The sequence below is a fragment of the Pinus tabuliformis genome, chromosome 1_1 (genome assembly GCF_031772625.1).
Source record: "Pinus tabuliformis cultivar Carrire ecotype Pingquan chromosome 1_1, CPIR1, whole genome shotgun sequence".
NCBI classification, from domain to species: Eukaryota; Viridiplantae; Streptophyta; class Pinopsida; order Pinales; family Pinaceae; genus Pinus; species Pinus tabuliformis.
Window position 1 is genome coordinate 783,270,120 of NC_142297.1, and position 27,782 is coordinate 783,297,901.

Genomic DNA, 27,782 nt, shown 5'->3' on the forward strand with positions numbered 1-27,782 from the left:
AGGTACAGGTGTCGGATGATCAGGGTGATGTTCAGTGGTGGAGCATTACTAAAGCACATTCCTTGCTAAGAGGGAGTGTTGATTTGGAATAGCATCGGATGTGCTCTAGCCATGAAAATTGGTGGAGAGGCTAAAGCACAAGAAATCTCCAAGCCCCATAAATGGTTTGGGGAAATTCCAACCGGTTAGAGAGATATTAAAATAATTAATATTATTAATGGAGTTCCTAAGTCTAAGCTTAGGAAAATTAAAATATTAATGGGTATTAATATAAAACTAGGTGAGAATGTTTTAATGACATGGATCAAGCCAAATCTAATCTTAGCCGTTGATTAGAGATTTAATCTCGGCCGTTGAAGACTCGACAGGAAAAGTATAAGAGGCTTGAGGGTCAGTTGGAAATACACCATGTTTGATTAGTCAATGCGATGTTCTGGAGCAAGATTTGCTAAGAAAATTAAAACAAGTGATCTGAGTTGCAGCGAGGGGCAGTGAGTGCATAGCTGAGAGGCAGAGATAGTGTCGAAGGGCCAGCGCAGTGATTGAGGAGGCTAGTCAGACCTGCATGGGTGACGCAGAAGGTCAGAGAGCCAGTGCAGAGATGCAGAAGGCTAACGCAAAGCCTCAGAGAAGCATTGGAAGGTTTCTCGTGGAGTAGACTTGCTGAATATCTGCTTCTGAAGGGAGGTATTACTACCAGATAGATATCTTTGTTGGGTGAGCCAGCTTGGCACCCTAGTTGTACTCAAGAAAGCTGCTTAATAATAAAACCCTCAAAATTGTTGCACCGTTTTTCCCAAGTTGGGTTTTTCTAGGGAAGATTGTCCAAAAATAATGATGTCCCTTGTGTGTTTGTCTGTTATTTCATTTGATGATCTATAGATGGTTGAGACTACATTTGTGTTTATTTTCAGTATTTATATGGTTAAATAACTTGTAAAAGAATAAACAAGTAGGTGAAATAAACCAAATAGTGCAGGAAGAATTTCTAACGTGTTAGACTTAGAAATCTCAATAGTTTAGACAGTATCTGGTGGGAAACAGGTTCAAGGTGAAGACTAACCACAACAGTCTTAGATTCTTTCTAGCGCAGAAACAATTGCAAGAGAGGCAACAGAAGTGGGTGAGCAAGGTTCTGGTCTATGACTTTGACATAGAGTATGTCAAGGGCCGACCGAAAGTGGTAGCAGATGCGCTATCTAGAAGGCCCACCAGTCTCTCACTTATGAGCATCACCCAGGATTGGAAGGCACAACTATTAGTTGAGAAATCCAAGGATCATCGAGCATGCGAGATCCTTGATGGCGGGGTAGCGAATGACCAATTCCGGGTGATGGATGAGGTGATTTATTACAAGAACCAAATCTATTTGGTACTTGGTTCACAGTTGAGGGAGAGGATTATGCAGGTTGCACATGACTCTCCACTAGCATGGTATCAAGGGTTCCTCAAGATGTATAGAGCTATCTGGGAGCGTTTCACATGGAGGGACCTCAAGGGGGGTGTTTTGAGTCACGTACAAGAGTGTAATACTTGTCAGAGGAACAAGGGAGAGCAAACACACCCTGCGGGATTATTGCAACCCCTACCCATTCCTGAGAGGAAATGGGAGAGTATATGCATGGATGTTATTACAGGGTTGCCAGCAACACAGGGAAGGGATTGCGTATATGTAGTGGTCGATAAGCTAACCAAGTACACTCATTTCTCCGCCATACCTTCAAAATCATCAACTTCACAGGTGTCTAAGTTGTTCTTCAGGGAGGTTTTCAGGCTACATGGTCTCCCCAAGACCATAGTGAGTGATAGGGACGGCCGATCTATAGGGGGATTCTAAAAGGAGTTGTTTCGATTAGTGGGGATTGAGCTCACACCCAGTACCAGTTATCACCCACAAACCGACAACCAGACGAAGATTGAGAACAAGTGGTTGGAGGGGTACAGTGCAACTACGTGACTGAGCAGCAGCAGCGCGCATGGGTGAAGTGGCTTCACCTAGGAGAGTACTACTACAACCCATGTATCACATGTCGATAGGCATCTCTCCATTTCGTGCACTATATAGTTATGATGCTCTGACCTTTGTTGATTTAGTGTTTGGAGGCAGCAGGGCCCCAGGGGCCAAAGATGAAATACAGGAGAGCCAAGACATCCTCAGGGCTCTCAAAGATAACTTACAAACAACACAAAACCGCCAGAAAACCTATGCATATCGGCATAGATTTGAGAGGCATTTTGAGGTTGGGGACTTGGTCTTTCTGAGGCTTCAACCATACAGGCGGTCTACTCTGAAGCAGAAGGGAGCAGAGAAGCTCAAACCACGATTTTATAGGCCTTACAGGATGACCAAGTGGGTTGGAGAGGTGGTTTTGAGAGGTTGCCTATGAGTTGGAGCTCCCACCAGGGAGCAAGGTACACAATGTGTTCCATGTCTCACACCTGAAGAAGGCCTTGGGACAGCGAGTGACAACGGCTACCAATTTACCCCCTTTAGATGATGAGGGGCATTTGGTGTTGCATTTGGTGTTGGTGACAGAGACCATTTTGGAGGTGAGAGAGAGGAGGCTCAGGAACAAGACTATTCGAGGATTCCTAGTGAAGTGGAAGGACTTGCTAGAGGAGGATGCCACTTGGGAGGGGGAACAGGTACTCCAGCACCCATCATTGCAATTGCTTGAGGACAAGGAACGTTTAAGCAAGGAGGACTGTGATGTTCCTACTTAGTCATATTGTTAAGTGATTACCAATTTTGCCAATTTTGAAGTTTTTCCATCACAGACTTGGGAAAAGTGGGTTAGGAGGTCCCCACTTGGCATTTTTGACTTGGGAAGACTCCAACATACGAAAAAAATAAGGCAAATTGATTTCTTAGTGGAAGGTGGGGGGCACCCCAAGAGGAATACGGAACCCTTGGAGGAAAGTGCACTTGTGGAGAGACAGGAAAAGGGATCGATTTATGGGGCCCACATGGAGAGAGAGAGCTCAATGATAAATATGAGGGGAAGACATCATTTGGGGGATTCTGATCATTTGAGAAACACATTCTCTTGTACGCTTGAGCTATTGAGCCAAGTCTATGAATTGTTGTTTAGCACTGAGTTTTCCAAGGGGAGATCTCACCTCCTTCTTCGGTGGACTTCGAGTGCCACTTGAGGGGAGCCATTGTCACACTTGAGGGGTTGTTCCAGGAGACATTACAAGGAGATTCGAGTTGCATCTGGAACATACTAGGCATAGAAAGGGACCACGCATTGTTGAGGAGAGATAGTTCCGGACAGAGCTGGTTCCAGGCTTTTGGGGCCACATCACCTTGGCATTTAGCACCACTTTTGCAGTGGTTTGGTGGGCCTATCTAGTGGCCATTCTCGAGGCCGAATTATTATGTCCTTGGCCTGCACAATCATTTGAGAAGAGAACTTGTGGGGTAAGGCTTTACTGAAATTTTGGGGTGAGTTTTGCTAGGAGTCATAAGGAGAATTCTTGGGGGGTTTGCTCAACTTTTTTGGAGGGCTTTGGTAGCAAAATTCTTGGTGGTGCGAATTACCCAGCTGAAGGAGGAGCTCACTATAATTGGGTCTAATTTTGGAAGGTTGGAACTAGGCCCAACCCTTTCTGGGTCTTTATGGGTTTCATAAGGAGATTCCAAGGCTAAATTTGCAAAATTTTATGAGCACACTAGAGGGGTCAAACCCCAATTCCTTACCAACGAGCAACAGTAGATTTCTAGGGCCAGCATAGGGGTTGAAGGAGAAATATCACATGGGACTTGTCCATCTTGCCTTTCCAAGCCCAGGTGCACCTACTCTAGGCAGCACATTTTATCACCTAGGACTTGTCCATCTTGCCTTTACAAGCCCGGGTGCACCTACTCCATACATTTGTAATCTCCTTGACACATTAATAAAATGGCTTAGTTTGGCGCAATTTTTGAGAAATTTTTTGGGTGTCTAATTGCATGTTGAATTTTGTGTTTGCATATGGTGTTTTTGCTTGAATATCATTGTTAATCCCTAGTAGGAATATTACACATTAGCCCTATAACTTGATATCTGCATTCGTGTTCAAGGGATGCCACCTGTTCCACTGCATAAAACAGGATTGTTGTTTTGGAAACAATAGCAAGGATGGGGAAGCCAACCATTTTACTAGATAGTAGACGGTGGTTGTTTTGGCGACACTAGCAACAATAGCAAAGCCACCCATTTAGCAGGAAAAATCATTTGCTAGAATCATGTTACCTCCTATGTTATAACTAGGAAAAAGGTCCTTGTTACCTAGCAAAAAGTGGGTAACCCATAGGAAAAAACTTTTCTCCTCCTTGGGCAACCAACTAGCTAGCAACCCTATTTGATAAACATAATAGGATGATAGGATTCTCCACTTCTTGCTTTGTTCAGATTTCTCTTCCTCACTCAACATTCCTTCTTAAACCATTTTAACCATTTTGAAATCAACTGCTTTCTCTTAATGTCTCCAGCATACTAATATGGATCAAGGAGTGATTTGGATAATTGACCAATCTTGACTGTATTATTGTTCCCTCACTTCGCCTAGGAAGTTAGACTTTGGGACCTCCTCTGAGGGGACACTATGTGAAAATTCTATTATTACAGCAACTGATTTATTTTACCTACTTATTTTCCAATAAGTTATTTACGAAATCCCTTCAGTAAATATTAAAATAATTATACTGCAAATATCACACCATTATACAGAAACAAATACATGCAGAAGAATCAAACACATCAACACAGTTATTTATTGACAATTGTCCCTAGAAAAACCTAATGAGGGAAAACCAGTGTAGCATAGGAGGATTTATTACTCAGCTTTTATTGGGTACAACTAGGGTGCCAAACTGGCTCACCGAATAGAGATAAATCCTTTGGCGTTTCTCCTAGGCTCAGCGTCAGTCTAGCTAGCCTCTATGCAACTCCCAGACTCTTTGCGTCAGCCTCTACCTCACTGCGCCAGCACTTGGTCTCTCTGTGTCACCCACGTAGGCCCTCCAGTCACTGCACAGTCCAGCTACCTCTGCATCTTTCTGAGTGGCTATGCATTTGCCTCTCTGATCTCTATGCTAGTCCTTCGGCATTGTCCCTGCCTCTCTGTTACGTACTCGCTACAACTTGCTGCAATCCAGTCTTCTAGTAATTTCTTAGCAAGCCCCGCTCCAGAAATCGAACTGATTGGTGTCCCTAAGTTTCTCTCCAACTGACCCTCAAGTCTTCTCTTATACTTTTCCTGTTGATGAATCAATGGTCGAGATTAAGTCCCTAATCAATGGCTAAGATTAAAATAGACTTGATCCTTGTCTTTTAGAAGCTTCTCATCCTTATCTTTATTAATACCCATTAATATTTTATTTTCCTAAGTTGAGACTTAGGAACTCATTAAAAATACTAATTATTTTAGTAACTCTTTGTTCAGATGAAATTTTCCAAAACGATTTCTAGGTCTTGGAGATCTCATGTGCTTTCGCCTCTCCACCAATTTTCATGGCTAGAGCACATCCGATGCTACCCAAATCAACACTCCCTCTTAGCAAGGAATGTGCTCTAATAATGCTCCACCACTGAACATCACCCTGATCATCCTGCACCGGTACCTGTGTTGATGCTTAGCCTGCTGCCAAACATCCTCTGCACTACTACCTCCTATACTATTGCCCATGACTCTACCACTACCACTGCTACATCTGTACTACAGCTCCCTCTACATCTGTGTTGTTGTTGGTCCTTCTTCCCAACACTGCATCTGCACTGCAACTCTCTCTCAAATGTTGCATCATGTTGCTCATAGCACTGCAACACCTGATACTTATCCATTTCTGTTACTGAAATGGATTCTTTACCATCCCCATCTTCTCCCTGAAATAAGCGAACTTGGTTCTTCCAAGGACCTTAGTAAGGATGTCTACCACCTGTTCTCCTGTAGGAGTGTAACTCAACTGCACAGCTCCTCGTTGGACACAGTCTTTGACAAAGTGACACTGAATATCAATGTGCTTTCACTGATCATGAAATATTGGATTCTCAGAGAGCTTGATGCAACTCTGATTATCACACATAATCCTGGTCGCTTCCATCCTTCTTCTGAACAGGTTTACAAGAACTTTTCTAAGCCATACAGCTTCGCACAAAGTTGTGCTAGCAGCCATATATTTTGCTTCGGCTAAGCTCAGAGCTACGGATTTTTGTTTCCTATTGCACCAGGAGGTCATCCCCGATCCAATGTTGAAACAGTACCCAGAGGTACTTTTCCAATCTACTGAATTTCCAGCCCAATCTACATCAGTAAACCCACTCAGTCTGATATCATTTCTTCTGGTGTACAAGAGTCCATAATCGATTATTCCCTGTATATATCTGAGAACATGTTTGGTTGCTGCCCAATGCGCCCTCGTTGGTTCCACCATGAACTGACTGAGGGTGTTGACAGCGCAACAAATGTCTGGCCTAGTATTGACCAGATACATCAGGGACCTTACAAGCTACCTGTATAAGGTGGAATCAACATCCTTGCCTTCTGATGCATCAATTTTCTTCTAGTTGGTGATCATCAGAGTAGCCATAGGCCTACAGTCCTGCATCCTGACTCTCTTCAGAATTTCTGTAGCATATCTCCCTTGTCCAAGGAAGATCTCCCCCTTCTGCTGCCAAACTTCCAACCCTAGGAAATAATGCATCTGTCCCAAATCCTTCATGTCGAATTCTGTAGCTAGATTCTTCTTCCAGTCCTCGATGAGCCTAGATGATCCTGTCAGGAAGAGATCATCCACATATAATACTAGGATTAGAGTCTCATTCTCTACAACCAGATAGTAGAGATTTGGATCTGCGTCACTCCTGACGAACCCCATCTTCTGCAAGTAGCCATCAATTCAACCATACCATGCTCTAGGTCCCTATTTGAGCCCATACAAGGCTTTCTTCAATCTGCATACATGAGACTTCTTCTCATGTGTCTCAAAGCCTTCTGGTTGTTCAATGTATACTTCCTCTTCTATTACTCCGTTCAAGAATGTCATTTTGACATCCATCTGATGAATCTCCCATCCCATTTGTGCTGCAAGAGATATCACGGTTCTAATAGATGTATACTTGGCTACTGGGGCGAAGGTCTCTTCATAGTCAATAACTTCCTTCTAAGCATACCCCTTAGCCACAAACCTAGCTTTGTATTTTTCCACATTGTCGTCTGCAACGTATTTAATCTTGTAGATCCATATTGAACCTACAACTGATCTGTCCTAAGGCCTAAGCACTACTTCCCAGACATTTTTCACCATTATAGAGTTGTATTCCTCTACCATCGCATCCATAGAAACTTGATGTTGAGTGGCCTCCTAAAAACTAGAAGGCTCCCCATCCTGAGCTACTAAGGCCTGATATCTATCTGGTTGTCTTCACTCCCTTTTATTGTTTCTCGGTGCACCGATGAAATCTTCTGCATCTCGCAGAATCTGTTGAAGTTCCCGGCTCGTTCTTCCTCTGGTAGTAGGTGCATCTGTTAGCTCCTCTTCCTGTGATTCTTCCTACTCTGAGGGAGAATTCTTGGCTTCCGCTGGTTGAAGTGGTTTGACCAACGGCTCATCTTTTAACTGCTCCTCGAAAGGCATTTCTCGAGATTTTCTGAAGGCCCTATCTTCCATGAACTTCACATCTCGTCGAACTACTACCTTCCTACTCCCTAGAAGATAGATTCTATATGCCTTAGCGTTCTCGCTATATCCCACTAGATATCCTTTCTTTGCAGTTTGATCTAACTTCTTCCTTTTCTCCTTGGGTATACGGCAATATGCTGAACTCCCAAATATCCTAAAATGGCTGACCTCAGGTGTCTTCCCGATGGAGACTTTCTCTGAAGTAATCTTGCCCAATGCCCTATGAGGAGTTCTATTCTGGACATAGACTGTCGTGTTGCATGCTTCTGCCCACAAGAATTTTCGCATATCTTGATCATACATCATGGCCCTAGCTGCTTCCACGATAGCCTTCTTCTTCCTTTCTACTACTCCAGATTGTAAAGAGTTGTCCATTCTCTTCTGATGCCCTCCCTAGCGCAAAAATAGGTGAAGTCCTTATCGACATATTCTCCACCATTGTCTGAGCACAAAACTTTTATTTTCTTCCCTGTCAGATTCTCCACCAAAGACTTGAACTCTTTGATTCGACAGAAAACCTCATCCTTGGTTTTCAAAAAATAAATCCAAGTTTTCCTAGAGTGATCATCAATGAAGGTGACGAAGTATTCGGCACCAATAAGAGCTTTAGTGGACATTGGTCCGCAGATATCTAAGTGTATCAACCCTAGTACACTCTTGGCCCTGTTTTTACTTCTAGGAAATGTTGCTTTGGCATACTTGCCCAGAGCACATCCTCTGCATACATCATCTCGTTCTATACTAAGATCTAGAACTCTTGTTACAGTGTTCCTGAGAATTCTCAAAGCCCCATGGTGCAAATGTCCCATTCTTCTATGCCATAGTTCATTCAAATCCTTGTCTCCATTACTGCCTATCAGTGCCATTGGTGATTCTAGTTGTAACCTATACAACCTGTTACTTATGATTCCCATCTGCACTTTCTTTTTCCAACTCGGGTGTTTGACGTATACTTTCTCCTTAATGAAGAAAATGTCATAACCCTTGCTTTGAAGTTGTGATACGGAAAGTAAGTTCATCCCCTGTCCTGGCATATGCAGCACATTGGTAGCACAGAACCGCTCTCCCGTTTCTGTTTGAAAATCTATGGTACCCTTGCCTACTGGAGTACACTTTACCTTATTCCCCATGGTGACCTGAAAATTCATCCTTTCCTCTTGATAATTTGAGAAACATTCTCGGATTCCTGTCATATGCCAGGAGTCTCCACTGTCTATATACCATACCTCTGATGATGCAGAGCTTGTCACACAAGCAACTTCTTCTTCCAACCTGGAAGCCATCATAGAGAAATCGAAATTACTATCTCTTTTGCAATTTTCTGAAAAGTTGCACGAGTGTCTTGACGTAGATGCCTCTGCATCATGATCTCGACCCATAATTGATTTTCCCTTCCTGTCTCTGATTCCTTCCTCTGATACCAAGTGAAAATTCTATTACTGTAGCAACTGATTTATTTTACCTACTTATTTTCCAATAAGTTATTTACGAAATCCCTTTAGTAAATATTAAAATAAATTCTACTGCAAATATCACACCATTATACAAAAACAAATACATGCACAAGAATCAAACACATCAACAAAGTTATTTTTGGACAATTGTCCCCGGAAAAATCCAATGCGGGAAAACTAGTGCAATAGAGGAGGATTTTATTAATCAACTTTTCTTGAGTACAACTAGGGTGCCAAATTGGCTCACCTAACAAATATAAATCCTCTGGCATTTCTCCTAGGCTCAGCGTCAGTCCAGCTAGCCTCTGTGTAGCTCCCAGACCCTCTGCGTTAGCCTCTACCTCACTACGTCAACACTTGGCCTCTCTGTGTCACCCACGCAAGCCCTCCAGTCACTACGCAGTCTAGTTGCCTCTGCGTCTTTCTGAGTGGCTCTGCGTCTGCCTCTTTGATCTTTGTGTTGGTCCTCCGGCACTGTCCTTGCCTCTCTGTTACGTACTCGCTACCTCTTGCTGCAATCCAGTCTTCTAGTTCAAATTTCTCACCAAGCCCCGCTCAAGGAATCGAACTGACTGGTCTCCCTCAGTTTCTCTCCAACTGACCCTCAAGTCTACTCTTATACTTTTCCTGTTGATGAATCAACGGCCGAGATTAAGTCCCTAATCAATGGCTAAGATTAAAATAGACTTGATCCTTATCTTTTAAAAGCTTCTCATCCTTATCCTTATTAATACCCATTAATATTTTTATTTTCCTAAGTTGAGACTTAGGAACTCATTAAAAATATTAATTATGTTACCTCTAAGACTTTTGTGATCCATAATGTAGAGAATAGTCTTTCAAATTAATCACATTGTAAGGATTGGGTCGACATTTGGAACCAACTAATGTGGTTCATCCTCAAGACAAGGTGAGAAAGTAATCGATCTGAGAGAATAAATAGCAGGGTTGTATCATTGTCCAGGGTAAGCTGTTCAAAATTAGCCGTTGGTGAAATAAAATTATTTAGGAATATGTGATGAAGAGATGTTTATTAAATTAACTAATATTTAGTTAGAAAATAGTTGTTATGTAATAGTTAATTATTTAATATCGAAATTGTAAATTATTTATCAATTTAAATAATAATATAATCTAAGAATAGCTTATTTATATAATATTATTAGTTAGGGTTGACCTATTCAATGTGAATTAGGTAGAAAACTAGTCATTATCATGATATAATAAATTAGTTAATAATAATCTTAAAAATAATTAATATATTTATCAATTAAAATAATAATATTTTCTAAGCATAATTCATTTATATAATATTAATAGTTAGGGTTGACCTATTCAATGTGAATAAGGTGGAAAACTAGCAAAAAACCTATTGGGCATGTTGTATTATGTAAAAGGAATTTATTTAGTGTCAAAAGAGTCAAAAGGCTCCCTTCAAGAGCAAGTCAGCCTTCAGTCTACAAGTCAGCCTACAAGAAAGGACTAGTCGACCTCATGGTGACAATTCGGCTCCAAGGAAAGCCTATATATAAGCCATCGACCTCATTTGTAGAAAACACTTTTAAGGCAACAAAAAAAAAGTTCGATGACCAAGGAAAGAAGCCTAATAACCAGCAAGAAGGGAAACAAAGGAGTGAAAAGAGAAGTGTTGAAATGACTGCTTTAGGGCACATCTTCTCACACGTGTGAGGAAATTAGGGCATCTTACTCTTGCAGCAAGACCAAAAAATTGCACTCATCCTAAAGGTTGAACTTTGGGCTCAAAACAATCAGATTTCAAGGCCGAGTTATCAAGAAAGAAGCAGCTCCTTAAGCGAAGGAGAAAAGAGGCCTATTTTACCATATTTCCCTCACACGTGTGAGCTAGGGATTCTGCAGTAAGGGCCGAAATTGCAGTCAAGAAAGTGCAGGCCTGAATTTGAGAAGTTGAAGCAGTTTTGGAGCAGTTTGACTTGGGTTGACTTAGTTAAGGACAAGCTCACTAAAGGAGAAGTTAACTTGGTCTTGGAGGAGTCTTGGTCAAGGCTCTTAGGTCTTGCAATTCGGCATTTGAAGATCCTATAAGAAGAGAAGAATTCTTGTATATTTTCCTCTCAGGAGGAGAGGTTTTGGCTCTGGTTTATAGCCTATATCTTGTGTCCTCATGTTATTGATCTTCATAGTTTGGTAGCTGTTTGATGATAAAAACATTATAATAATCAAGTAAAGAAGAAGCTAACTACAAAGTACATCAAGTTAAGTAAAATACATCACAAACAGTTAATGGCTATCAAATTCTGCTTTACTCATCCAGAATGCCAAGTTTTCGATGATATCCAGATTGCTTCCATCACTCTGTCAAGGCCTTTACTTTTTCCATCATTGTTTTGAACTGATCAGTGCACAAAGCTGCACCTTCTAGAGGGTTATTTTCCAGTAGGGTGGTAATCAAACTGTAGAGTAAGCTATGTTCTGATTCCAGGGAAACAATCAACTCTGAGACCCCCACTTTAGGGTCTATTCAGTCATCATGCCATCCTCTGCTCCCAATCCAAGCACATGATTCTCATCAGGATGTAGCTGTAGGTCAACTTCTGGATCTTTTTTAGGAGTGTCCCCCATCTTTCCATCACTGTTTCACTTGGAAATGCCCATCCATGCAGCAGGGTACGAGGAAGCAAACCTAACCTTTGATATGCTGCAATGCTTGGTTTTTGGAGATGTATCAATTCATTGGCACGTAGATGAAACCACATCAAACTTATGCCTTGCTTGAGCAGAAATCTCAAGATGCTTCAGGCAGCATCCTCGAGCACTGCAAGCAGCACCCTGGGTTTAATACAAGGCAGGACCCTTGGGTTGGTACAGACAGCACCCTCGAGCCGATCAAGAGATCCGAGCAGGTGCACATCAGTGACAGAACCAACTAGAGGGCCAAACTAGACATCAGTAGATCCATGTGGTCCTGTCCGAGTGTGTCTAGAGAGAGATGCAATTCAGATCTATGATCCACCCTTAACAATGCTAATATGTTGAGAATCGGGGTGAGAGGCCTTATTTGTCAATGATGCATGCTTACTGTTCCTATTTAATTAACACCATTGATAATTTGACATGCATCATTCAAATTTTTCATCCATGGATCAACTTTATAAATACTTTATAGTATATACATATTGCGTTCCTTCAGCCAACATTTTTTAGACTTCTAACAGTTTATGTTATATACGCATTTTAAACACTAATATGAGATTTGTCTTGTGGAATTCTGCTTAAAACATTTTCTTGCTATTTAGGTAGGACTAGAAACCACATGCAAAAACAAGATGTTGCAGAGTCTTACTTTCTTTCATTAGAACTAGGTTTCAAATCTCGGTCAATTACACCCCTCGTCAAACTCCTGGCTAGCTTCACTTGCTTATTTTCTGAGGGGTTAAATCGTCCTACTTCTGGATCCCATACAGTTACTAGCTCATTCGTTGAAGAAATTGGAGATGGTGACAGATAATTTGCTCCTAGATCCTGCATATATTTCATAATTGACAGTCAATATCATTTATATATAATGACTAGAATAAAATCAAATATGCTGGTGGAGTTCCAAAAAATTCATCTATAAATATGGAAATATCATAAAAGATAAATAAATGCAAATCAAGACACCTCTGAATACTTCAATACTTATGTGAGAGAAACTACCAAAGAAGTAGAATTAATGCTAAAAAACATTTATGACTTTCTCCACAAATATTCTTGTGTCTACTGAATATGGACCACAATAATGTTTGGTCTGAAACATTATCCTAACAAAACTGAGGTGGTGTACCCAAAAGATTCTTCTAACAATATTACATTTATTGGACTAAAACAGCATTTTTTAAAACCAAACATATTTCTGGGACCAGAAACCAGTGTCCATTGGCATGGACTACTATAGTCAATGTCCGTTTTCTTCTTATGAAAGCATTGCAGAAGACATCGGAGAATCTGGCAGGTTATTCTAACTAAAAACCATGTAGAAGTAGTGGATGTAGTCTCCACCAAGCAATGTCCCAAATGGGAAATCTTGTTTTTGGAGCTAGCTTCATTGATATGTCATAAGCCTCATAATGTTTGTCTTCTAGCACGGACCATTCTCTGCACACCACAGCTGCACAATCATCACCAAGGTCTCCTACCAGCTGTAGCAATGATTATGTATTTTGTGACTCCCATGTGCTCCTGAAAACAGAATATCACAAGTGTGGATTCCTAGATGATCTTACTTAAAAAATTAGCAAGAGCAAGGTAAATAAGTAATTCAACTCTCTCCTCGCCACATTTATGCCATCCTAAAACTTAACCTCACAGTATTCACTAGGATAAACTCCTTAAATGGAGATGGACTTGGATAATCATATCCTTGGAAAATAGTTCTGAATTCACTGTGGCATTCTTTGGCAGATCAGTGACCATCTTGGTCTGCCTTGTGATTTGGACTATTGGATGATAAATGCAATCCAGCTCTTAAAGACAAACCCTGATGGATTGCTGCACTATGAAGTGCTGAATTTCTCATTAGAATTAATATTTATCTAATGACACCAATGGCAGCCAACTCGTTTTTATGTTATCCTTTAGTTTCATGTAGTATAAGCTTGGCTTCATTGATTGTTAAAATTGGCAACTAGGGCCAAACTCCATGTGGGTCACCTCATTTATGGCAGCTGATATTTTTCCTAGATTCCTCTTGTCGAGAGGTGTAGGATTGATCTAAAGATCATCTGATTCCGACAAGTATTTATGGAGATATGAATTTATTTGTATTTACTTGACAAATTGTCAAGGTCGGCCAGCAGTTAAATGTGTGGCACACATGCCCAGTGAATCATATAAATACAAGAGAGGTTGATTCATTTTCTCATCATCTCATCTCACTCATTCTTCTCTCTCTCTCTCCTTAGCTTTGGGTTATACAAGGAGCAGCTCACACGTGGGAAGGAGGAGGACACATTAGGGGAAGGAGGACACTGAAAGGAGGACGCAGAAGCTGTTGAAGGTCTCTTTGACCTACATTGACCAAGTGTTGACTCATCAAGGGTGCGGTTATGGTGTGGCTGCCTCTCCTAGGCAGGTCGAAAATCGAGGCAATCCGTCCACAGGTTTAACCAGCGTTGACTGCCCTAGTTTTGGGCAGCAGGTTGACTTCAGTCAACAGCAGTTTGACTGTGTTTTTGGGGCTATTCAAGAGCTGTTTCTTCAGGCTGCTCGAGGGCTAGTTGACCGGAAATTGACCAATCACATTGGAAGTCAATTTCAACTCGTTTGACCAAGTTTGACTTTGCTGATATAGGGTTTGCCGCCGCTGATATAAAATTACAGAATTCTGATTTTGTACTATTTCACTCTGCTGAACTATTGAAGATAAAATAATATTTGATCAAAGGGTTTCCCCACATTGAGGTTTGTCCCTGGCTAGCTGCCACATCTAGTGTCCCTTGTCTTGGCTTGTTTTATGTGGCTCGTTTAATGTTCTATCTGCATTTTACTTAATGTATATGCGATTGCTAACCAGTGACTAATAAGAAGAAAAGAAGTAAACTGCTCTAAGCATAGAACATACCATAGTTTAACAATCACCACAAGTTTTGGAAAATGGAATCAGTGTTACGAAAGTACAGATAGCCCATTCAATGGTTTTATTAATTATCTGAGAAAAGTTAGGATTGATACCTGGATCGAAAAGCATGACTAATAAGCTCTCCCCATAATCCACATTTAGATTTCTTTGACAGAGAGAACATATTTGCATGTGCTAAAAGGATACCAAAGGGCACTGACCAACCCTTCCACTTATAGAATCAACACTTCCTAACCATTTGCCACAGCAGCAGTAGAGACAGAGGACAAAAGTCATGATCCAGTTTCCCTACTCTGAAAAAGAAATATTCAAATAAAATTTTTGAAAGAGGTAGCATACAATTCATCTATTACTACAAGATAATGGTGAACAATGACGCTACCAAACCCATCAAGAGGACTTCACATACGATGTGGCTGTTACAAGGAGTTATCAAAAAGCAAAGGATAGACCCGTATGTCGAAAAGGATAAAACAATAAATATTGAGATATATTGATATGAGATAACATATTTGATACAATACAAAAGTCAAGATAAATAGTGAATGAAGGGTTAGGTCACACAAAGGAGTTTGAAGATCGGGAAGATGTACCTAATAACAACTAGGATTAATTACATTAATTGTGTTCATTACATGTCACGCCTCTTCTAGACGCTCCGTCCTCAAAGGTCATATTCTTCATTTAGCACACAAAAACTTCTATTCATCATGAAGGTATGAAAATGTGTTCCTCAAGCACTCAAAAATATTGGCATACACACAATATAGATCAAAGAAATAGTGAGTAGAAAATGATAATATGAAAGTGAACAGTGGCCCACAAGCTATAGAACAGTCAGCAATAGAGCGTATGCCATACTCTTAAGGCACTCCTTGTGTGAAGGTCGGTTCAAAACCCCGTGGGTCTGGCTAACCAAAAAAGAGAACACAAGTTTAAAATTGGAATTCCACTGGATATAAAGAATCTGCAAGAAAGTCACCTTAGTACCATGGGAATCATCATGTAACTTAGAGTCAAGGACAAAAACATCATGGACATATCTAGTGCATATTGACTTATCTTTTGGTGTAACGATTTAAACCGCTGTTTTGTTGATGATTGTAGGATCAGATAAGTACTTCCGCGCAGGTCTAAGTGTATAGACGTGGAAGTCATCCAAAGCTTTAACCTTAGCAAAATTACGTTAATTAAAGGAATAATTAAAGTAAAGTGTTTCTTGTAAGTTTAATCTAATGAAATTCAAAGTTTATTTGGATTAATGAATTAGATGAATCTCAAATATTGATCTTAAATGAGGTAAAATCTAATCCCAACCATCAATCACTTTGGAGATTAAGGTTGTGGATTCAGTCAACAACTCAAGTTTATAAAAGCAAAGCTAAGTGAAGGAGGAAAAGACAACAACAATGAGCACAAGACAGCGAGATAGTGAGGATCTCAGTGCCTGGGTGAAGGATTCTCATCCAAGTGTGCAGGGTCTAGAGAAACACAGCCAGAGGACAAAACCCAGTAGCAAGTAATCGAAAGATAAACAATTTCTGCTGCAGCAAATCCCACAACAGAAGCAGAGAATGAAGGCAGCATGATCCCTCGTGTATGCAGGTTGTACAGCAGCACACACATGGGAGTACGGCATGTCGTACAGCACACAACCATCTCAAGTATGACCCATACAGGTCATACAGCAAGCCGTAAAGCGCACAACTGTCTCAAGTACGAACTGTACAAATCATACAGCAGTCTGTGAGGGCAGATTTACAGGTTGGAAAAAAATCAAAGGGTCATACATATTACAGACCATACAAGTGGCTAATCAAAATATCTAAATTGTTGTAGCTTGTATTTTTCTCATTGGGCCATTTTTCCAGTGAGGGAGCCTTGTATGCTAAGATATTTTTTTAATGAGCAACAAATTTGAAGGGAGAGATATCTGTGTGAGCATGTGTGAAATTGGCTCTTTTTGCTCTTATCGATCTTTTATTTTATCTACCAATTAAAATCCCAGTTGTGCATTTTATTCAATGTTTTGCAGTTTAATATAATTTACAGCAAGGAATTATAAGGAAATATTTTACATGCATTTTATTCAGTGATCTGCAGTTTAATATAATTTACAGCAAGGAATTACTAGGAAAGATTTTGTGTTTGTTGAGGTTAAAAAAGATTAACATGGTATAAGAACTTACACACTTGAGAGGGACGCCAATTTCAAGTTTGAGCAATAGATCAGTCAACAGTGAGATTGGTGGAGGCCGTATACTTCAGAGGCAGAGAAGAAGACAATATTAATCAAGAGTTTGACAGCAACAAAAAAAATTGTGGGTATTTTAATGGGCCAAAATACAGATCCACAAAAAGTTGAGCAGATTTATTAAATCTACAAGGAGATCTTTGCAGATATATAAACCAGCAACAAATATATTCTTGTGGGTGTTAGAAGGAATCAGCTCTAGAAAAGGAAATAGCAAGTCTCGGGTTTGAAGATAGGCTACATGGAGAGCCTAACTTCCTGTCCTGGAAGGCAAGGAATACTGTGCTTTTGAAAGGGCATGACCTTTGGGAGTTTACAAAAAAGGTGGTTCCTACACCAACAAATGCAACACTAAAGGTGACTCATGAAACGAAGGGCATCAGAGCCCAGCGAGGGAGAATGGACGCCATGAAGGAAGTTGGTGGACCCTCCATTTGGAACCAAACCAATGGACTAAGTGGGTCTATAGAACAAGTTCAAAGCAAATGAATCACTTGAGAAGCACAAAGCAAGGCTTGTGGCAAAAGGATTGCACAGAGAGAAGATTTTGATTATGAGGAAACTTTTACCCCATATCAAAATGGACCAACATGCGGGCTCTCCTTGCCTTTAGCACAAAATGGATGGAAAGTCCATCAAATGGATATGAAGATTGCTTTATTGAATGGAGACCTGAAAATGAATCTCTTCATGTCTCAACCAGATGGTTTTTGTTGGTAAGAACAATAACTATGTAAACTTGTCAAATCATTATATAACCCAAAACAAGCACCACAAGCCTAGTACAAAAACTAAACTGAGCATCTTTGAAATTGAATTTCAAACACTTTAATCTTGATAATGCAACCCTGTTTGTCAAGAAAGTTGGACAATTTGTTGTATATCTCATAAGCATATATAGATGATCTATATATAACAGGGAACAATGGAAGATATATTGCATTCATAAAAAAAAGAGTTGAAGAAGGGCTTTGACATAACAGGATTTGGGATATCCTCACTACTACTTGGGCATTGAAGTGACTCAACATCCAAGGTATTGGAGAATTATTGAACAAGTTTGGCATGGTTGAACGCAAACCTCTGTCTAGACTCTACTCTAATGAAACAAAATTTGAAGCTCACATAAAAAAAGGGAACGAATTTGAAGATGCAATCTATAGACAACTTGTGGGAAATACTATTTACCTCACGACCACAAGACCAAATATTTCATTCGTTGTTGGGAATCTTTTTAGGTTTAAGCAAAAGCCTTGTGAAGGGCATTGGTCTACTACAAAAAGAGTTCTAAAATATTTGAAGGGAACTCAAGATTTTGGACTCAAGTATTCTAATGTGGATGGCTTCAACTTGATTGGATGCTCTGATTAAGACTTTGTTGACAGCAAAGAAAATGGAGTGTCGACTTCGGGCTATCTCATTGAGCCATAGATCAACAGTTGTCTCATAGAGGTGACACAAACAGCCAGTTCCAACAAATTCCACATTAGAGGCAAAATATGTGGCAAGTGTTGAAGCAACAAAGGAGATTGTGTGGCTCATGAATATATGTGAAGCTTTACAAAAGAAAAAATTGAATTCTACTATTTTTCTTGTTGAAAATACTTCGGCAATCAAGTTGGCCAAGATTCCCAGATTCCATGACCGAACTAAACACATGAACACAAAGTATCATTTCATTCAATATCATGTAAAGAAAATATTCATTTGAGACATTCTTCCACAAACGACCAAATTGTTGACATCTTCATCAAAGCACTTGGAAGAAAAAAGTTTGAAAAGTCCAAAATGATGCTTGGGCTCACAAACATCCCTTTGGTTAAGGGGGCGAATCTTCGAAACATAATCCTTCCTTATTCACTAGAAGCTTCCTTATTCACTTCCTAAGGTCCTCCACTAAGAAGATCAAACAACTTGGATTGAGCAGCTTGCACTTTCCAAGATGCATTAATATTTCTCTTCAGCTTGATAGCAACAGCATGTGTTTCCTCTAGATTATGAAGATCGTTGGCCCTAAGCAAGGGACCAAACAATTCATCGTATGCTTTCAAATAACAATGCATCTTTTTGAATAATCTTAAAATAAAGTTTAGAAAAATAGTTATTAAATTTGAACACATAAGCATTCTCCTCTTTACCCATAACATAGAGTTCAATTGATAATAATGAATGGTCTTGTTTGTGGCCCCATTTTCTATAATTTTTTGTTGGAATGAATCTCATCCATCAGTGTTATTTTCAGTGCCAATTGCAGACTTTACCGTCTCATGTGATCATTTTACCCTCGTAACTTTTCTCTATGCAATAGATTAATTTCGAAAAACTACAAACAAAAAATACTTTGGCACCCATAACTCAGCAAATTGCAGCAGAATTTAAAACAAAAAATTACTTTAAAATATCAGACAAAACAGCAAAAGAAATTAAACCTCCAACTTCTCATCTTTTAATTTCTCAGAGAAATCATGGATTCCCTAACTAGGGAAAATGGCTCTCATAATTACAAGGAAATAACAGAAAAACCTGAGAAAAATTCTCCCAGCAAAATCAGTAACCAATTGGCCTACGCAAGCCCCTGTGCATCCACACATGCAGCTTGGAAAACCCTGCCACATCACACGTGACCCATACAACTACTCGACCTCTCTTGCGATCCCATGTGTGGCTTTCTCCAGAAGTCGCATCACACATGCGAGCTCGGCTTGCTGCTTTCTTCAGCCACGAAAAAATCTCCTACTATCTTTTTCTTTCTTCTTCAGCACCTAAGAATCTCTCACAAAATCTGCATTTTTACCCTTGCCAGTTATTCAGAAAATATCTTTCTGAGTTTCTATCTCACTTGTGTTGTGTCTTCATCCTCTCCCTTAGGTTCTTTTTATAATTCTTCATAGGCCAAATCCCTAATCTCCGAAGTGATTGAGAGGTGTAAATCCTAGCTTTCTTTGATAATGGTGTAGATTACATTTAAGTCACTTAAATAATTAATTATTTATCCTTAGAAAAACATTAGCCCAAAGTCTGCATTAATCAAATAATTAATCAACATACCTTTCCTAAGTTAAAATTTAGGAGTGAGACAATATTAGTTGTTTCTCTCTAACAATCACCTAAAGAGGACTTCTCCTACATCCAGGACACCAACCTATGCAAAAGACCTTTTGAAGCTACAAAAATTAACAAATGGAAGCATCAGGAAGGGATTTGTACAGGTATTATGTCCATGCATCCCCCTCAAGGGTTTGTACAAACATCTTCATCGCTACATCCTCATCTTCTATCACAAAACCATCAATGTTGCACACATCGCGATCGGGATTTAATCGGCGCCGGGAAAAAATCGGAAAAATCGTTAAAATCGGGAAAAAATCGGGAAAAAATCGGAAAAAATCGTTTGGCACAAAAATATTCATTTTTTTTCAATTTTTTTCAATTTTTTTAATATCTAAACCATCTACAACATAAAATAAATACATTGACACATAAATATGATAAAAAAACTAATATATAAGATGTTCAATATCATTTCTAGCGCTAAAATCACACATAACATTGAATCATGTCCTGAATAGTAAGTCCTGAGTCCCAAGTCCAACACAGCCTCAAAATATCAACAAAAAATATGATAATGTATCTCAGATTCTCATCATGTCATAATGTCATATACAATAAAATGAAAGTCTAATCCTATTGATTTCCTCTGCCCCTCTTGCGAGAAAATGGCACAACTTTCTCTTTCCCTCTAGATGTAGAAGCTGGTGCCTGTGGTGGTGGAAATGGCAGTGGAGTCTGACGTGCTCTAGAAGCTGAAGAACTAGTAGTAGCAGCTACAGGAGGCTGAGGTGGACGGAGACCACGTCCTCTACTGGTGGTAGTGGTAGCCCGGGTAGCCCGGGTAGGCGGTGTCACCTCCTCCTCCTGCTCCTCCAACTCCTCCTCCTCCTGCTCCTGCTCCTGCTCCTGCTCCTGCTCCTCCTCCTCCTCCTCCTCCTCCCCCTCCTCCTGCACTAACCAATCCTCAGTGGGATCCATGAGAGGCCTCTCGGTCTCAACCCTCCATTCAGCAGTGGTGTCAATCCCATCCAATGAGATGGCTTCCGTATCAGGTGTCTTCTCTAGTTGTTTCACCCACAATCGAAGATTGTAGTAGACATAGACCATGTCATTAAGTCTATGGGACTCCAACCTGTACAAAGTTCATGAAATAATAAATTAATAATTAATATTATAAAAAAAATATTGTTTAAAACTTTAATGAATTCAAAAATTTATTTGGAAATTTGCAATATTTTAAATGTTTAAGTGTTAACCTATTGCGCTTCTTGTTGTGTATTTTTTCAAATACACTCCAATTGCGCTCACATCCCGACGAGCTGCATGTTTGGCTGAGGATCCGCACGGCAAGATTTTGCAAAAGGGGTACTCTGCCACCATACATCTTCCACCATGCGTCTACAACAAAATTACAAAGAAAATTTTAAATAAACATAAGAAACAAATGGAATTTGAAGAAACAATGAAATTTGAAACAAAGTTACAAAGTACATACTACAAAGTTACAAACTAAAAAATACCTGGCATTTTAACCGTCCTATCAATGACAGCCATCTCAAAGCCAAATGTGCCAGCTGACAACTTATATTGCTCAATTTGTCTAGAGACCTCCATACGTTCTTCTGAAGTTCTCACCATCTTCTGGACACAGGATAATAATCCTTCCACGACCTCAACATCAAAATTAAACCCACATGCATAAGAAAATGCAGGGTTCAGGAAAAGGCCAGCAGCATGAATGGGACGATGGAGTGTGTTGTTCCATCGCTCATCAATGACGTTCCATAGAAGGAGTTGTCTCTGGAACCCATCATCTCCCTTGTCATCATAGTAGGACCGAATGGCTTCTTTGGCCCTATCCATGGCTTCATACAAATAGCCCATTGCGGGCTTCTCAGCATCAACCAACCGAAGAACCTTTACCAAAGGTTCTGTAACAGCGCACACCTCCTGCACTCCCGCCCAGAAGTCCTCCTGGTATGAAACTAGTCTGCAGACGGCCTCTCCTTCTGGTTTGCGGCTCATTGTCGAAGCACGCCACTCCTCTGAAAGAAACATTCTCTTCAAATCCCACATAGAATTCAAGAGGGATTGAAGAGATATGAAACTCGTCGCAAACCGTGTAATGGCGGGGCGCACCAACTCTTTGTTGTTGGTGCATTTTCTCATCAAGCTAAGCACAGATGTGTGATTGTAAATAAATTTTGTGATGCTTTTTGATGAGTCAACAACCTCTTTGATAAAGGGAATTTTCCCAATGTCCTCTAACATCAAATCAATACAATGGGCAGCACAAGGTGTCCAAAATAAAGTAGGATGCCTTTCCATAAGCATTCTACCAGCAGCAACATAATTTGCAGCGTTGTCCGTTATGACTTGGACAACATTTTCTGCACCCACCTCCAAAATAAACACATCCAGCAAATCACATAAAGTTTTTGCATCTTTCATTTGATGAGTTGCATCAACAGATTTGATAAACATAGTCCCCAAGGGACAACTAACCAAGAAGTTTATAAGGGTTCTCCCCTTTTGGTCAGTCCAACCATCTGACATAACAGTGCATCCTGTTTGTGCCCATGATGCCCTAAAATCCTCCAATCTTTGGGTGCAGTCACGCTTTTCATCTTGAAGAAGCCGGCCTCTGAAATCATGAAGAGAAGGGAGTTTGTACCCCGGGCCAACACTGGCAACAGCATCAAGAGTAGGTTGGAAAAATGGATTATTCCTTATAATGCTGAAAGGAATATCACTCCAGAGGAGAAATTTTGTCATCAACTTGTCAGCTTTTTCTTTTTCAGTTCTTTTTAGCATTGAACCAATAGTTGGTTGTGAACCAGGTGTGGTTCGAGAAACAAAATATGATGATGCAGCTACCGGATTGACTGACGCTGCAGTAGAACCTGTGCCACTTGGCCCACTTCCTTCAACTGACCTTTTTAGTTGCCTTTTGAGTTCTTCTTTGGCGTCTCTAGTGTGCTCTATTTCTCCCAATGCTCTCATGGCTTTTTGGATAATTTCAGCATTTGTCTTTAGACAGGGCACCACATCACGTCCAGGGATTTGTGCAAGGTGGAACTTCAACCTGTACACCCCCCCGAATATTTCCTTTCCACACAACTTGCAATACAAGTTTTGTCTATCATTCGGAGTTTTAGGGTCACCATATTCCCAGAAAGGATCCAATTTCCTTGGCATGTTTGTTTTTGAATTTTGAATTTGCAAACCTATGGAAAAATAAGGATTAGGAAATAGGAATTTAGGATTACATAAATGATAATAGTAAATACAAATTACAATTTAGCATTTGCAAAATTACAAGCTAATTATTTCCAAAATCCCAATTTCTAAACCCAAGTTACCCAACCAAATGCCAAAAAACAATGAAAAATCAAAAAAAATAAATAATGTTTAAAGAAAATGAGAAAATCAAAATCAAAAATTGGTTCTCATAGTCATAACAAATAACCCATCCCAAATCAATGAAAAATTTCCAAAAATTCTTTAAAAACAATGAAAAACAAAGTTTTTAGAGAACCAAAACAAAAAAAAATTAATCTACATACCTGGTTTATGGACAAATTGGCGATCTTGGCTTGGATTCCTCCTAAAATCGGCTCCCACAAGCGACGGCAACCCTCTCCCTCCCTTCTTCTCCTTCTCCTCCTTCTCCTCCGCGGCGGACTGCTAAATGACAAATGAAAAAATCGATTTTTCATTTAAAACGCCCGCTGCCCGCGCCATAGGCGATTTTTTACGTAAAAATCGCGATTTTTTCGATAAAAATCGCTATAAAAAAAATGGCCGATTTTTTGGGTAAAAATCGCGATTTGAATCGGCATTTTGAAAAAATCGCGATTTTCCGATTTTATCGCGATTAAATCGCGATGTGTGCAACACTGAAAACCATCCACAAATTATAGAAACTTAGACAAATGATCTTCAACCGATATTGTGTTGTTCCCCGCAAACTCCAGCAAACATTTCTTATAATTAAACATGGGCAAATCATGAGGTTGATTAGGAATTCTTATGAAATTTAATGCATCATAAGTAGTAAAGGTAAACCTCACTGGATTTCTAGCTGCTACTATCTAAAAAGCCAAGATGAAAATAAGCAGAATAGTCACCATAGCAATAACTAGAAATAAAAATAGTCATAAAATCAAAGAAAAAGCAGTTGAAGATACACTTATAAAAATGCTTTCTAGAGAAATCACATATCAATTTTAATGTCAACGCATTTCGAACCACTTACTGTGGTTCATCATCAGGACATAGAGGGATAGCTTGAACCAGATAACTAATAAATAGTAGAGAAGCAACAGCTAAATCCCAACAGTCAAAATTTTATTATTTTTATTATTATTATTATTGAACATGAACGTTAGAGAGAAAAAATAAATTAAAATTGAAAAAGCCATAAAATAGGGAGATAATATTAAAAAGGAAATAAAATTAAAAATAGAAGTGGAAAAATAAAAAGGGAAATATCCTCTAAAATTAAAACAGAGGGTAATAAAAGAAACTAATTATAAGCCAATGACTAATAAATATAATAGAGAGGAATAATGAAAAAGGAATAAAAATATAATAATAATAATAAATTAGGATCAAGAATATTTAATAATAATTAAATCAAAAAGTAAATTATTAATAATATTAGAATGATTAAAACTTTTATTATTATTAAAACAATTAAAGTTATATCAGAACAATGATAATTATTATAGTTATAACAAAACAAAACAAAAAATTCAAATAATATTATAATATAAAAGCTATAAAAATTATAACTAACAATATTATAATAGAAAAAAGGCGAAAACACAAACTTAGATTATTAATAATATTCAAATAAATATATAATTTATTTAAATAATTAAAGATATAACAAAATAATAATAGTAAGGAAGAAGACCAATCAATGTTATCAAGATCAAAAAGAATAAAGCTAAGAAAGCAAGAGGAGGGAAATAAAAATGACAAAAAGAAAAAGAAAACCAAGAAGGAAAGGAGGGAGAAAATTAAAAAGGAAAACTTAGGAATAAAGAGAGGGGATCCAACGACAGCTTATCTTCCAACCACCATCCCGATTTAACAAATTAGACCTTATTTCAATCTCAATGGCCTCTCTAAACTTACGGTGATGGAAGAGATCGATCTTGGCAATGAGCTAAGAATCCTCAATACTAATGTGGTGTTTTTATCTTCTCAACGTGCTTAGCCAAAGCTGAGAAGCGAGTCCTACAGTGTTTTATGTCAACTGCATGTTCTTGAATTCTTTGATTAATAAAACAACTAGTTTCTACAATGTAGGGAATCCCAAAGGAACATGGGATCAACCCTCTCACTGTGAGGATCTATGGGCTCCCAAAGATTCACAAGGAGGGGGCTCCCCTCAGACCCATTGTCAATACAATAGGCAGGCCTACTTATCTTCTAGCTAAATATTTACCCCGGAAGCTCAAGGCCCTTGTTTGCCATATGGATTCTTTTGTTGAAGACTCCTCTTCTTTTGTCAATGAGTTAAAGGGTATTAAATTTGAACCTAATGATATCATGGTTAGTTTTGATGTTGTCTCTCTTTACACCAATATCCCTATCAAAGAGGTTGTTGAGGTGATCAATCACATCACTAACCTGATACCACCAAGCTTGTTGAAGTGTGTTTGACCTCTACTTTTTTCAGCTTTAAAGGTGAATTCTATGAACAGACATGCAACATTGCCATGGGTTCCCCACTCTCCCCTGTCATAACTAACCTGTTCATGGAAGATTTTGAATCTAGGGCTTTGGCCTCTGCTCAGTTGCAGCCAAAGTTGTGGAAATGGTTTGTTGATAATACCTTCATCTTATGGCCTCGTGGTAGGAATAAGTTAGATCTATTTCTTTAGCATCTTAACAGTCAATGAAGATCCATAAAATTCACCATGGAGTTTGAGGTTGACAGTAGCCTTCCCTTGACGTTCTTTTCTCTAAGAAATTTGATGGTACTTTCTCTCACCAAGTTTTTCGTAAGAAAACGCACACTGAACAATATCTTCATGCTGACTCCCATTACTATCCAGCCCAGAAGCTGGGTGTTCTAAACACTCTAGCTACTCGTGCTTTGCGGGTTTCTGATGAGAGTTGCCTAGAGGGTGAGAAAACCCATCTTCTTAATTTCTTTGAGAAGAACCGCTATAGCAGATCCATAGGTATCATAGCTTTTCAAAAGGCGAGCAAAGGTTGGAATATTAATAAAGAACCTAGAGAATTGGCTTCCAGTGTTCAGCTTCCCTTTATACAAGGGAATACAGACAAGATTGCTTGGGCTCTTAGGAAACACGATGATGCTTCCACCTTCAAACCCTTGAACACGATTCATAGCTCCCTAAGATCAGTCAAAGACCCAGTTGATCCTAAAGACATGAAAGGTGTGTATTTGATCCCATCTTCCTGTGAAATTCCCTACATTGGACAAATTGGTCGTTCCATTAAGCAAAGAATTCAAGAAGCTCCTCAGATTTGGTTGAGCACACTGAAAAGACAAAGCACGTGTCTTGAGGATTCTCAGGTCATTGCCAAGATCGATCACTTCCATCACCATAAGTTTAGGGAGGCCATTGAGATTGAAAAAAGGTCTATGTCGCTAAAGAGGGATGATGGTTGGAAGTTAAGTCGTTGTTGGATCCCCTCTCTTTATTCCTAAGTTTTACTTTTTAATTTTCTCCCTCCTTTCCTTCTTGGTTTTTTTTTGTCATTTTTATTTCCCTCCTCTTGCTTTCTTAGCCCTATTCCTTTTGGTCTTGATAACATTTGATTGATCTTCTTCCTTACTATTATTATTTTGTTATACCTTTAATTATTTTAATAAAAAAATATATTTATTTCAATTAGTGTTGCAAGATCTATCCCCCCCACCAAGGATCCAGAGACGGAATCGTGTCCCGTACAGCTCCGCCACCAATCCATCAGTGGAACCGCAGATCCGATAACCTTTTTTTGGTGATTCCTAGAAAATCGGATACGCAAGGGCCCGATGCGCAGTTTTGGTTGCCCGATTTGCAGATCCAGAAAGGATCAAGTGCAGACAATGTTTTAAAAACCGGAACCAGTGACCGAACCAGTCCACCTAATGAACCGGGTTTCGAACCAAAATCGGTCGAATCGAGACTGGTCAAGTCTAAACGAACCGGTTTTAAAAAAATACATTAAATAATTAATTTTTAATTGAAAAAACTATTTTTAAGATTTAAAACCATGATTTCAAACCAATAGAGACAAAATATGCAAAGTTTGTTCATTTATATACCATGTAAAGGTGAATATATCAAAATGGCACCGAGTGCATTACATATCATTGACAAAATACATAAGCAATGAGGCTCTAAATGGCCTATAAAGTCCAAAAACAATGTTGCAAGCTATGAGGCCATTGGCCTACTACAAGTCTACAGAGTACACATGACCAATCATCAAATTCATCACCACTACTAGACACAGGATCATCATCAGGAGCTACATAGACATCATCTGGTTCGAAGTCTGAGGATGCCTCAACCTGATCTGCAACCTCAGTAGCAATGCCACCAATAACAATAGAAGTGGACCTAATGGAAGCACGAGTTGGTCAACCTGCACGACTAGTGCCTTCCATTGGTTGTTTGTCTTTCCTTGATTCTGCTACTGATCCTGGTTCTGATGGCGCCACCAAATCTCCTTCATCCCCCGCTAATGCCATGTCAATATCAAAATCAACATCAAACACAGGAT

At 39.3% G+C, this 27,782-nt stretch overlaps 1 protein-coding gene across 1 annotated transcript in view; it reads right to left on the reverse strand.

Moving 5' to 3' along the window:
- Window positions 1-27,782, reverse strand: part of LOC149216328 (phosphatidylinositol 3-kinase, root isoform-like) — a 477,313-nt gene that overhangs the window by 311,202 nt on the left and 138,329 nt on the right. The window contains exon 7 of the mRNA XM_089392772.1: window positions 12,443-12,621. Coding sequence (XP_089248898.1) covers window positions 12,443-12,621 — 179 coding nt within the window. The remainder of the gene's footprint in view (window positions 1-12,442; window positions 12,622-27,782) is intronic.